General features: G+C 41.4%; 2 protein-coding genes across 8 annotated transcripts in view; one reads left to right on the forward strand and one right to left on the reverse strand.

The window, feature by feature from the left end:
* Nsun6 (NOP2/Sun RNA methyltransferase 6) overlaps positions 1-7,968 on the forward strand; it is a 38,866-nt gene extending 30,898 nt beyond the window's left edge. For all 3 annotated transcript variants that reach the window (XM_050144758.1, XM_050144759.1, XM_050144760.1), the window contains 2 exons: positions 4,014-4,139; positions 7,441-7,968. In XM_050144758.1, the coding sequence (XP_050000715.1) occupies positions 4,014-4,139; positions 7,441-7,674 (360 nt within the window). In that variant the 3' untranslated portion in view covers positions 7,675-7,968. The remainder of the gene's footprint in view (positions 1-4,013; positions 4,140-7,440) is intronic.
* A 1,287-nt stretch (positions 7,969-9,255) lies between these two features.
* Cacnb2 (calcium voltage-gated channel auxiliary subunit beta 2) overlaps positions 9,256-13,718 on the reverse strand; it is a 338,776-nt gene continuing 334,313 nt past the window's right edge. Inside the window, exon 14 of one of the 5 annotated variants that reach the window (XM_050144747.1) lies at positions 9,256-13,520. In XM_050144747.1, the coding sequence (XP_050000704.1) occupies positions 13,029-13,520 (492 nt within the window). In that variant the 3' untranslated portion in view covers positions 9,256-13,028. The remainder of the gene's footprint in view (positions 13,521-13,718) is intronic. The other 4 variants (XM_050144746.1, XM_050144748.1, XM_050144745.1 and 1 more) reach the window with 4 other exon arrangements.

The raw sequence follows: 13,718 nt of genomic DNA on the forward strand, positions 1-13,718 counted from the left end.
TGCTACAATATAGATGAACTTGGAGACTATGCTAAGTGAAGTAAACCAGACACAAAAGGAAAATTTTTTATGAGCCCAATTATAAGGTAATTAGAATAGGCAAATTCCTAGGAACAGAGGTTAGAACAAAGGGAGTATGTTGAGAGAAAGGGTAGTTACTTAATGAGTACAGAGGTTAAGTTTGGGGTCCTTCACAAATGAACGGCTTTTGTCATTGAATTATTCAGTTGACATGACAAATTTTATTTATTTTCTAGAGACAAGGAAGAGATTGGGAATACCTAGTGTGTTTGTGTGGCTTTAGTTTTTTTAAAATGGGGTCTTGCTGTGTATCTTAAGCTGGATGCAAGCTTTCAATATTCGACCCACAGCCTCTCAAGTGCTGTGATGGTTTGTGTGCCTCGTCCTGCCCAGTTACAGCTTTAAATGTGGGGAGTTTTCCTTTGTGTTGACCCCTCCTTTAAAATGTACAACCAGTTTCTCATAGAATGTTTTCAGTGAGACATTTAGTTGATTGTAAACAGTCTACTCCTTAAATGGAAATAGAACAACAAAACAAAAACACAATTGGCTGAGTTGTTCGTACACAATTGCTAATTGATTTAATAATTCAATATAATTAAATTACTCTTCCTGGCTTTGTTTAGTTATCAGATTAGAAGTCTAAAGTCTAAAACAGGCTAACGCATTATTAAACTAGGCATGATTACCTCCAGAATGTAGAAGGATCATAACAACTGCAAATTTAATTGATCTAGTACATTACACAGAGTATTTGAGAATTTTTGTCAGTTTTGTTAAACTTAGTATATTTCAAAATATGATTCCTTCTATTTTAATTTCAACTTTTCTATTTTTAAAAACTTCTAAGCAGATGTATGTTTACTTATCTGTATACTGCCTGCATTCAGGAGTCTGAACAAACCAGAAGGCCTCTGGAACTGGATACAGGTGGGATGAGTTGCCACGTGGGTGCTGAGAACTGAACCTAAGTCCCCTGCAAGAGCAGTGAGTGCTATTAGGGGCACAGGCACCTTCCAGCCCCACTGCAGTGTTCTTTCCATGAGAGATGAGTTCATTATTTCTCCACTTTCCTACAATGATAATACATAGGCTTCAGCAACAACTAATATGCTGTAGTTATATTCAATCTCTAAGGTTGTCTTCGAGTACATTTCTGCTCTTTCTTTCTTGCTGCCTCCTTTTATACACAAAGGAAGCACTAGTTGTGGATTATTTAAATAGTTTTCAGAATAGTCATCAGAGAACATGCCTCTGGCTCCAAAGCCCCAAGCAGCACAAAGGATGCTCTCCAGACAGAATGCCTGAGGGTAAAGGAAGTTACTGCTTTAATGCTTTTTCCTTCTGTTGTTGTTCGGGTATATTAAAGATGGAAGGTCAGAAAGGTTACTGAGAGTGGATGGATGATTTCAGTGCAGAGGGCCAGCTGTGAAGGGCAAGTCAGAGAGCAGGTGTGCCCTGTGCCATGGCTAAAGGACCAGCTGCGTGGGAGAACTTAGAGAGCAGGTGTGCCCTGTGCCATGGCTAGAGGCCTAGCCCTGAGGGGGAAGTCAGGGAGCAGGTGTATGAGACAGGGTTAGACATCGAGAATGTGAACCTTAGGATCAGAACTGTCTTCATTTGAGCCACGACTCCTCCATGTTAGTGACTTTGGGTACATTGATTTCCAGTTGCAGAGATGGGGAGCAGAGCACTCTCTGCTAGAAATACCTCAGTGGAAACAGCCTGGCTTCACTGTTGGTAAGAAACCTTTGAGAAACTTCCTGTGAAAGTCTACCATAGTAGCTGGCACAGAGCCACAGTGTTTATATTATTTGAGTTAAAGTGCAAGCATAAATTATTAGTTTTTTAAAGATTCTAATTAAAACTTTAAACAAAATTAGGAGTTTATAAAAAAAGAAGAAACATGAGTTAGATGGGTAGGAAATGGGGGGTGTGAATCAAGGGAGAGTCAGGAGAAGAGGCTAAAAATGATCAAAATACATTGTGTAAGTTTCTCAAAGAACTCAGTAAATTTCTCTGAGCTTGAAAAGATAAGCATTAATGATGTAGCCCAGTTGGAAGAGTGCTGGCCTGATGTGTTATCACTTCTTGTTGCTGTGACAAAATACCCAAGGAAACCACTTAGCGAAGGGAGCGTTGATTCTGCTCACAGTTCAAAGGTCCAGTCCATCATGGTGAGGACATCATGGCAACAGGCACTGGAGGCTTCTGGTCCCACTGCATCTGAGATACTGAGGCTGAGATCAGTGGATGCTGGTACTCATTTCACTGTCTTCTTATAATCAGTCCAGAGCCTTAGCCTATGGGTTAGTGCTCCTACGCAGAAGGTGGGCTTGCCACCTCTGTTAACCTAATCTTACAATTTGTCACAGACATGCCAAGAAGCTTGTTTCCTTGGTGATTCTAGATCCTGACAGGTGACAGCATCAGTCATTACTCCTATCATGTATGTATGGAGCTCTGGATTAGATTCCCCAGTAAGACATAAACTGAGTGGAACAGCACATTGCTGTGATCCTAGCACTCTGGAGGTAGGGATCTTTGACTAGACAGAATTTGAGGCCAGCCTGGAATATGTGAGAACCTGCCTTAAAAGAAAAGAGAGATAAACTTAAGATATTTAGGAGAAAATTACTTTAGCACTGTAGTCCCAATATCTATTAAATACCTACAGCATGCAAACTAATGTCTAGCTCATAACTGAGAAAGCAGACAGGCCATGCCTTCTCTAAGAGCTTCCTTTATAACTGGCAGTTTATTGTATTACATGACATTAACGCTGTAGAGCAAACTACAGGAAGAAAGGTGTGCTGTGGGGTCTTTTAAACCAGGAAGCACATTACAGAACAGGGCTCTGTAAGCAGCAATGGGTGGAGCATTGTGAAGGAACAAGCAGCTTGGAGGAGGAGGAGGAGGAGAGTGTCTACCTGGTCTGGACTCCTCAAGTAGCAGTGACTTTGGTTGCTACAGGAATAGCAGGAAGACAAGGTTGCTAATCCAGAAGGGCAGGAAAGACAACAGGGAAGGTTGGTGTGGCAGGAACACCTTCATGTAGAGCCTTGAAAATGCTTTCAGGACTTTGCTTGTGAAACTGAGAAGCAGCAAGTTGAAAAGCATTGCTCACACTGGTGTGCGGAGACTGGCTTATAGAGGGCAGGGAACCAGGCTGGCAGATTTAACTGTTGTGCAATGCAGATGAAAGATAAAGAAGCTGAAACTGATGGTAGTGGACGTTGGGAGTAGTTGCCAAAAACTGGACTGTGTGTGTTCACACACACATTTTTTAAAATTCATTCCATGTGTGTGCATGTGTACCTGAATGTATGTATGAGTACTCTGTGCATGCAGGCACCAGCAGATATCAGAAGAGGGTATCAGATCCCCTGTAGCCGGAATTATAAGCAGTTGTGAACCATCATATGGATGCTGGGACTTGGTCTTCTGCAGGAGCAGTAAGGGCTTTTGCGCACTGAGCCATCTCTGCATTATATAATGAAAGAAGGGCCAGTGGGGCTGGCTTGTGGATGGGGAAAGTAAAGGACTGCAAGCATAGTTGGTGCCCTGTGGTTCAGGGAGGAGTTTTGGGAAGCCTGGGAAACCTCTTCTAGCAGGTTTCAGAGAATGATTATTTGTTTGCGGACACATTTCCTGAGGTAGCAGAAACATTGGCATGACAACTGAATACTTATACATGGATTCAGAAAGGAGGTCTCCTTACAAATATAAGTTTGGGAATAAAGACATTATGGGAAGGGAATTAGCTGAAGGATGTATGTGAGAGGCTAAGTCTGTGTAAATCATAAAGTTCCCAGGTAAGGCTGCATGCATCAGCAGGGTATACATTGTGCTATAACTACAGGAACAGGCTGTGTCAAACAGGACAGCATTTTATCACTACCAAGTGCTTGCAAGATACAGTGTGCTATTCTCTAACTTCGGGTATTTATTGGGTCTTATGACATGCATTGTCTAATCCTTGCTTTCTTTAGGCGGTTCAGCTGCTGAAGCCAGGGGGAGTGCTGGTTTACAGCACATGTACAGTCACTCTGGCAGAAAATGAAGAGCAAGTTGCCTGGGCCCTTACGACGTTCCCCTGCCTTCAGCTTCAACCCCAGGTGAGAACACTAACATTTCCCAGTGTTACCAGCGTCTCAGAGAATGATGTGCACTGGCATATACAGGATGTTATGCAGAGCTGCATCCAGACTCTGAAGTGCTCTGTTCATAGGAGTGATTGCGTTTTCTGACTGACCATGGGGATTCACATGACCAAATGAGAGAGCATACGCTCTCTGCAGTCTGCCAGTGCTAAACCGGATGGGCTTGGGCATCTTTCTGCCGTTTATTCCACTTGTTGGTATTAACACTGAATCTCCAAAAAATGCTTTCCTGTTTTTCTTTTTGGATAGATTTACTCATGCGTATTTGTATTTTGCTCACATGTATGTAAATATACCTTGTGCATTCTTGTTGCCCATCAGGTCAGAAAAGGTATCAAGTCCCCTGACTTTGGAGTTACAGATGGTTGTGAACCATATAGGGATGCTAAGAACAAATCTGGTCCTCTGCAAGAGCAGCACGTGCTCTTAACCATTGAGCCATTTCTCCATCCCCATATAAGACTTTTACTTCATTCCCAGTCCTACATTTTTTTTTGATTTGAAAAAGATTGAACATTTTTGCTTCCTGCCACGTCAAACACACCTCTTCAAAAGTGGGCTGCAGGATACTTAAAAAAAAAAAAGCCATGGGGACAAGCAGCAGCTCAGGAGTGTCACCCTTTACACTTTTATATTAATATAGGATATTTTAAAACCCTTTGTTGTTTGTTTTAGTGGGTACTAATCTGCGTTTTTGTTATGCTTTTTATAAAGCTGATTCTGTGTCTATAGGGATGCTGACATTCAGAGACATTGGGCAGCTGACTTTATGGCTTCCTATGCAGAACTCTACCAGGCAGAAGATAAAGGTTAAAGATAAAACAATCTAGAAATGGCCCTAGACAGAGAGATTGAGACAATTACATGTAAATGGAAGCAAGACTTCAGAATTTATGTGGAATGTGTATAAAGGAGTAATTAATGGAAGGTTCTCCCCTCACTGCCATATATGATGACAATGTTTTCCTGACAGCAGTTTCTTTTCCACCAGTGTCCAAGACACCTGTTGTAGAATGATGGCTTGTTGGAATTCATGAATATTTGGCACTAGTGGTTTTCAAAAATCATTGAATTTATTTATGTTCCTTAAAACCTAGTTGATGTAGCCATGGTTTATATATCCTTTTCTAATATGTATTTTTCTAGTGTGTGTAAAATAGGAAAACTTCTATCATAAAGTCAGTTGAAGGTATTTTAAATGTCTCAGGGGCCGGCTCCATTTGCTGTTAGAGGATGTGAGGCCTGACTGCGCATTTCCTTCACTGATAAAGTTCCACTTGCCGAGAGTCTGGGATATACTAGGCCCAATATTGATTCTTTATTTAGCTTAGAAGTGAACGACTTGTGGCACAAGAACTTTAAGTCTTTGAAGAAAGAAATTGTGGAAGATCTCAGAAAATGGAAAGATCTCCCATGCTCTTGGATAGGTAGGGTCAAAAAAGTAAAAATGGTAATTCTACCAAAAGCAATCTACAGATTCAATGCAATCCCCATCAAAATCCCAGCACAATACTTCACAGACCTTGAAAGAACAGTACTCAACTTCATATGGAAAAAAAAAAAACAGAATAGCCAAAACAATCCTGTACAATACAGTGTTGAAATTGGGAGCAGCAGGGCTGCGTCCCCGGCACCCGGCCGCCCGCATGGCTAGCTTATGCCCGAAATAATTACACGGAAACTGTATTCTTTCAAACACTGCCTGGCCCGGCTAGTTCCAGTTTCTTATTGGCTAGCTCTTACATATTGTTCTAACCCATTTCTAATATTCTGTGTAGCCCATGAGCTGGCTTACCAGGGAGGATCTTAACCTGCGTCTGTCTGGAGCGGGAGAATCATGGCAACTCCTTCGACTCAGCTTCTTTGTCCCAGCATTCTCTTCTGTCTACTCCACCTACCTAATTTTCTGTCCTATGAGGGCTGAGGCAGTTTCTTTATTATTAACCAATGAAATCAACAGATAAGATACAAGACCCACCTCCATCAATACAGGAACTTCCAGAGGCATCACTATCCCTGACATCAAGCTCTCCTATAGAGCTACAGTGATGAAAACAGGTTTGTATGGACATAAAAACAGACAGGTGGACCAATGGAATCAAATCAAAGACCCTGATATTAATCTACATACCTATGAACATCCTATTTTTGACAAAGAAGTTAAAATTTTACAATGGAAAAAAAGAAAGCATCTTCAACAAATGGTGCTGGCATAACTGTATGTCAACATGTGGAAGAATGCAAATAGATCTATATCTATTGCCATTCACAAAACTCAAGTCCAAATGGATCAAAGACCTCAGCATAAATCCAGCCACACTGAACCTCATTGAAGAGAAAGTGGAAAGTAGCCTCGAATGCATGGGCACAGGAGACCCCTTCCTAAATATAATACCAGTAGCACAGATTGCTGAGAGCAACAGTTAATAAATGAGACCTCCTGAAACCGAGAAGCTTCTGTAAGGCAAAGGACACGGTCACTAAGACAAAATGGCAGCCTACAAGAATGGGAAAAGATCTTCACTAACCCCACATCAGGCAGAAGACTGAACTCCAAAATATATAAAGAACTCAAGAAACTAGACATTGATGTGGGATTCCCCTCTGTATGCTGTGAATACCATTGGTTAATAAAGAATCTGCTTTGGGCCTATTGCAGCAGAGTAGGGCAAGGCAGGAGTTCCAAGCACATAGAGGGACTGTGCCCAGTACCACTGCTGTAACAGCCATTTTTATCAACCTGAGTTTAAAAACTCTACTAACAACTAAAAGTCAATGAAATTCATCATTCTCTACTCATAGTCAGAAGAGAAATGTACTACATGGTTTGAAAACTGAGTCTTCAAGAGCTATAAAATTATGAAAACAAAAAAAAGAACTGGTATTTTACCTATTGTATACTTGGATAAATGGAGTTAGGTAAAGCTGCTTGCTTAGGTCTTATAGCTGAAATATGTTAGGACTGCATTTTTAAATCTACAGGCTTCTAGTCATAACCTTCAGGCATTTCATAAAATCATAGTACCTGATAAGCATGGAGGATCCTAAATAAGCAAGAACTCCTCCATCAGGTGGCCACAGATCACTGCTTCTCTGCTTCCCTCAGATTGGCATGTGCATCCCATAAAAGCAAGGATATTTACCTCTCTGTATGCTTCTGGGAGGGGTCAGATGCACAACCAGTTTGCCTTTGTAACTTAAGCTATAAAGAGGCAGCTTACTAATTATAGGACATTTGTTTATTTCTTCCCAACAGGAGCCACAGATTGGAGGACAAGGAATGGTGGGAGCTGGCCTGTCCCTGGAACAACTGAGACAGCTGCAGCGATTTGATCCATCAGTTGTGCCACTGCAGAGTGTGGACCCTGATTGTCTCCAAGATGCCAAGAGAGAAGACGTGATCTGGCTGGCCAACAGGGACTGTATAGGCTTCTTTATTGCAAAGTTTCTAAAATGTAAAAGCACAGAGGAGAAGGTTTCTTGGAACTGAAAATTCAGAATATTTTCTCTGTGTGTTGGTTTTTCTTACACCTAAGTGTTTTCAGGCCAGTGGAATGATGGCGTGTTTGCTTAGGACACAGGAAGGTGCCAACGGAAGAAGCAGTGTGTTTAAGTAGCCCTGCAGATGTCGGGGAGGCTGGGAAAACATAATCTGCCTTTTATGATAAAAAGGCAAGGAGGAATTCCCTCTGAGTCTGGAGTATAATGTCAGTTTTAACTCATATTGTTTTTTCTAATGTGAAAAAAATAGTCCAAAACCAAAAGAATAAAACTCTGAACTGTTTATGTGGTTATGAAAAAACGTGTTTTGTGTTCCAAATCTGGCAGTAGTTTTTGCAGTAAGCATTCAGGCCATGGGCAGTAGTCACACTGCGTGCATCTTGACTAAGGTAAGTAGGCTTGTTACCTGAGCTCTGCCCCTCCCCCTCTGCTTACTAATTCTAAGTCAGGCTCTTTTACTTTAAAGATCTATTCCCTTATTTACTGTGTATGATCTGTGTGTGGAAGTTCTGCTCATGCCATGGCACACGCGTGGGAGTGACTTGCCCGCTTGAATTCATGTTCTCAGGTTTGTATAGCAACTGCTTTTACCTGCTAAGCCATTTCATCAGCCTCCGCTCTCCTAAATGAAATTTGGAGTTGTGCTAGATAATAATCTAAAAGATAAAATAAAGGTTTTTACTTTGTAGACTAAAACACAAAAGTAATCCATATTTTGGCTGTAGTTTTATCATTTTCTGGAACAGAAATCATGCAGAATAACAGAAACATGCTTGGTAGGGAGCAGAAAACAGTGGCCAACAGCTAAGACCTGGCCTGGCACTTTCTGCTGGGCTTTGGCCAGCAAAAGTAAGCAGCTTGATAGAAGACAAGCTTTAGGCAGCTGTGTCTGATAGACAAGACCAAATAAAAGCTCTTCTTAGTTAAATCTTAACTGACCTCAGACAAAAAACAAGAACCTAAGGCAGTGTGCAGAAGTGAAGGCGTCCTGCCACTGTGGCTGGTCTACCTGGGATAGCATATCCAGTCTGCCTGGGCCGCACTAGCAGCCTAAGTATATGCTTTGCAAAAACTCCGTCATGTCTTCAGACTGGCTTCATTCTACCTGCTGCGTAGATAAACTGTTAAGATGTCCAGTACCCAGCAACACTTGAAAGGTCTCACGTGGAACACACCAGACTGGTGTGTTATCTTTCATTTACATCCTTCCACATTACTGGACTTTGTTGTGTCAAATGGACAACTGAAACCAATTGCTGCTAGTTTCTTTCCCTCGTAGGTTTCCTGTAGGAAGGTCTCTCAGCAACTTACCATATCCATGAAGATCGCAGCAGCTCTTGGATCAGTAAAGCTTTTGATGGCTTCTTCCTGGAGAACATCTCTTTGAACAGCTCTGAGCTCTAGATCCAAGTGCCTGTGTCCACGGCTCACAGCACGTTATGATGCCATTTTACTGTGGTTAACCCGAGCTCACTCATACACTTGGGAAATGTACCAGGGTAGGTAAACTAGTTTTTTTCTTTTACACTCACTGCTTCAGAGTGGATAGTCAAGAGGTGTTTATTAAATATGAAAATTTATATTGAATTTCCTAAGATTCAAGTGTATAAGCAAACTCTTCCCATCTTTCATTTTGCCTGTGTCCAGTAGGTGCTATTTTGACTAAAGAGAAACACCATCTCCTCGTAGTACTTCTGTTTCTGGGACTCAGTGTAACCCCTCTGGTTTTAAAAGACTCTAGTTTAAGCAATGCCATAATCATTGCTTTTTTTTCCCCTGCTCTCTGTACATCGTTATGTGCTAAGCTGGGGTGAGACTGAGAGAGAAATAGCCTAGCAGCAAATTTGCATGGTGTCAACTTTTAACCATCCTAGTAAACCCAGAGTACCTGCAGAGCTAACAAAAGACAACTCTGCTTGTGTTTAAAACATCAAGGACACAGAATACTGTTAACAGCTTTCCTATTAACATGGGCCTTTGTCAGTGGATTTATTCCCTCAAATTTGAAAGCAAACCGCACATTCTTCAAGGACCCAAAAATGTTAGAAAAAGGTGCAATAAATGAAAACAATCAGGGACACGTGGGAGGATATTACCATACCTTTTAAACATAGTTTTAATATAGATTATTTCTATGAAAACAGAAAAATATTTAATTCAGTGGTAAATACATGTTAATGAAAATCCTATGTTAGATTTTAGTTTCTAGAGCAAAGTGAAGTAAAGCAGTTAGTAAGACCGAGCGCCAGCAGTACGACATTGGCTGGAGTAAGACCAGAGCATCAAGGAGGAGTGGCAGCACCTCACGGAGCAGACGGGGAAGCTGTGGGGCCTCTTAACCATGAGATAATTTCTAAGTAGGAATCTGAATTATTCTACAGGTTTGAATAAGGTGGGAAGAGGATGCCTCTCTGGTTTACACTGTAAAAATTTTCTACTTACCTTGTTTTTTTTTTTTTATTTTTTATTGTTTTCTTAAATTAGACATGGAGAGAAGATTGCCAAAAGAACACCAGGGGATATTGGCATTGGCTGGATAAAGATATTCCACATGGTAAGTGTGGGATCTGACTTATTCATTCCTTAGATGGCAATGAACACCGCTGGTAAACAGTGTAGATGCCAGCTCTTTGTTTCCATGAAGGACTTTAAACCAAGTTCGTTAAACAGTTCAGGGTCGTGACAATGAGTGTTTGTTTAACAGGAATGCAGAGCAGACCATGTTAAAATGTGGCATTGTCTCGAAGTACAGTGTGACTATAAGACATCCTACGCTTAGCAGCACCTTTCTTGGAGTCAGTAAGTTAAGAGCAGTAGAGAAAGAGCCTAGGAAAAGCTGAATGACTGACATGGGAGAATAACACTGTTAACTCCATTTCCATCACTTTCTGGCTTGAATACAGAAAAAAGAAGTCAGAATTCTACAACTGAGTACGTTAAGATTGAGTCTTTGATTGTGCAAAGCCTGGCATTACATTCCCCAAGTCAGTAAATACCCCCAGCTTCCTTGGAATTATTTTCTTATTTCTAGATGTGTCCTACACTGCTGACATAGACCCACTGTGCAGTTTTCTACAGGCGTGCGCTATGTCCGCTCCTTCAGCAGAATAGAGGAATGCTTTGATGTGCACAAACATATTCATGTTAAAGCGAGGACCTACAGATTGGGTGCAGAATTGACCAGGTGGACACTTCTAGAACTATTCTTTGAAAGGGATGAGTGATGACTGACAGCAAGTGAGAGAAACGCCATCCTTCGTGAGTCTGAGTGCCTCAGAGACATTCCTTGGGATGAAATAACACACAGGAACGGATTACTTTACTGCCAAACATCTGCGACAAATGTGTACATTTTATTTTATGAGAACAGTCTTAAGTTGAGTAGATATTAATTTGGGTATAGTCTGTAAATTCTGTAAGTAGTATAGTGCTGATTCTAAGGGGAAAATTTCATTTGACAAGCCACTAAAACACTGGTAAAATAGTGTTTGCAATTCATATTTTAAATGCTTTTGTTTTCTTGAGTATAGGATAAAGTATTAAGCATAAAACTGCTTTAAATAAAAAACTGCTTTACTCATAAATGCCTAGAAGTATTTGGGAAGAACCTGGAATATCCAGGAAACTAATCAAAAAATATTTTATTAGAACAATTATTTTTTTAGTAATATATGAATCTGGTTGGATAATCACAAATAGGTGTTTTCCTGGGAAAAACTTCAAATGCTAGGGCCCATGCAACTAATACAGTCTAACTTAGCCATCAGCACTGGACTCCTGAGAGATACAGAGGTTTGCTAGCCTTAGCATGAGAGCATTGTATACTTCTTAGAGCAGGCAAATTGAAGCATGAAGAAAGTGTCTTCTGGGTTTTTCTTCAGAGTAAGTGTCTCATGTAAGAAAGTATTGAATTTTTTTGCTTCAAGTCATTCCATTTTGCCCTGATAGGTTCTAACGATTTAGCAGAAACTTTGGTTATAAGGAGCACTTCTGGGTTCTGACAGACAGTGAAACTGTTTGGGTTGATTCTGGGAGAAGACCAGCAGGTAACTGGAGATAAACAACAGGAGCAATAGGCAAGGTTAGAAAGTGAAGTGGGATAAGTTATAAAAAATTTATTTCCCTACGAAATAATTGCACAAGCTGTGTAAACATTTCTTACTAAAACAAAATACGCTGACACACAAGGTTGTACATTTCCAGTGGGACACGCACAGTCCAAGATGCCCGTGTTTTCTCTTGTCAGGAGCTCCAGCAGGGAGTCAGCAGATAAGTGCTTTCCTAGTTACCTTTGGCAGCAAGCTTCTTCACATTCCCTGGCTGCTCAATGGGTTTTAAAGCAACATGGAACATAATTAAATCCTAAGCCAGGTGGCCGGGACTCGGCCGTCAGCTCGAGTTCTGCATTCCACTTTTCCAGTCGCTCACACACTCACACGCGTGCACATGGCGGGTTCCAGTGCAGTGACTATCACAGACACTAGCTGCTAAAAACGTGTTTGTCACAATCAGTGTGGACTGTATGGAGTAGAAAATCCTCTGGAGTTTGGTTATAATCACCATAATTTATGGTTAAAATTAAAAACTTAAATGGATGGGCTAACATTCAGAAATCAAACCTCAAGTCAAACAACCACACATATTTACAATATGTACAGGCTCTCTTCTAGAATGGGGAGAGGTGTCTAGACAATGTTGTTAGAAATTTCCTGAATGTGGGCATTTCTAGTCCCTGTGATTCATAAAGCAAATCTGCTGACTTGGCATTAATACGCTAAAATATTGTGATCAAACTGATATATATATATATTATATATAATTATAATAAGGTGTTTGCAGAAATAACATTTACAAACTGTCTATACAGTACACAGTACTAGTACATAGAAAATAGATTCTAACTTTATAATCCCCTTTGTGTAAGGCAAGACTGAATCTGTCCCCAAATTTAGTCAGCCAGAGGTACAAGCAAGAAACAGTGGTCCATGAAAGAATGACGGGTCAGGTATCTGGGTATTAAAAATCTGGAGCAATTCCACTTGTTATCTGTGCTGCATCTGGCTCACTGGATACATTAACTGCATTTCTGAAGCCACTCTGTTAAGTGGCAGCAGCCCCAAACTGCTTTTGGAGAGTCCGGGATAAAGATGGAGGACTGTAGCTGTACTAGGCCAATGTATGTGGTACTTTCAAGAGAACGTATATTAATACTTGGTTGCATGCTATTGCTATTGAAGCAACAGCAATACAATATACAGGACAGGTCACAGATGGTTGCAATGTAGCCCCCAGAGATTTTGCTTAAGGATGATACACAAAATTTGGGGGCAGGAACACACACGGTCATTGGCGGATGTAGACGTCCCTATTCCACTCGCCGGCCTCGTTCCTTCTCTTGAATATCACTTCCCCTTCCTTGTCACAGTAGCGATCCTTAGATTTATGCCGGCTCCGTTGCTTGTTGCACTCGTTGTGATCCTGCTCTCGACCCGTGTCCCTAGAGCGGTGGCGAGACTCCCTGTGTCTGTGGCCATTGCTGCTGTGGGTCTCGTCTCTGTGGTTATGTTCGCGGTGTGGGGCATAGTGGTCCACGTGTTCATGTGAATAATCTTCCTTTGGCTCCACATAGGCAGAGTCTCGGCTCTCCTGGGTTTCAGAGTCAAACGTCTCTTGCCTAGAGAGGCCGCGACCTGTCCCACTGCGGTGGTTTTGGTGTGTGGCTGAGGAGGAAGAACGATGCTGGGATTTCTTGACTGGTTCCAGGCAAGGTTCTTCTTCAGCTTGGGAAGCAGACCTGGGAGCACAGCGATCAGTCCTCTGATCACCTTGAGAACCCTGGAGAAGGGACACATGAGGGCATCAACTAAGGACAGAACCTACGGAACGTTAAAGTGTATAGAGAACAGCACCATGTAAGTACATCCCTTTGAAGTACCCAGAATGCTGAAATGAAGCCTAACCTACCTTAGGCACTTTTTTTTGAAACACCTAGTGGCACTGCTTAAACTGGACTTGTGCTCATAGTTACATTTC

Source organism: Alexandromys fortis, unplaced genomic scaffold (assembly GCF_014885135.2).
Source record: "Alexandromys fortis isolate MF-2015 unplaced genomic scaffold, M_Fortis_MF-2015_v1.1 scaffold_52, whole genome shotgun sequence".
NCBI lineage: Eukaryota > Metazoa > Chordata > Mammalia > Rodentia > Cricetidae > Alexandromys > Alexandromys fortis.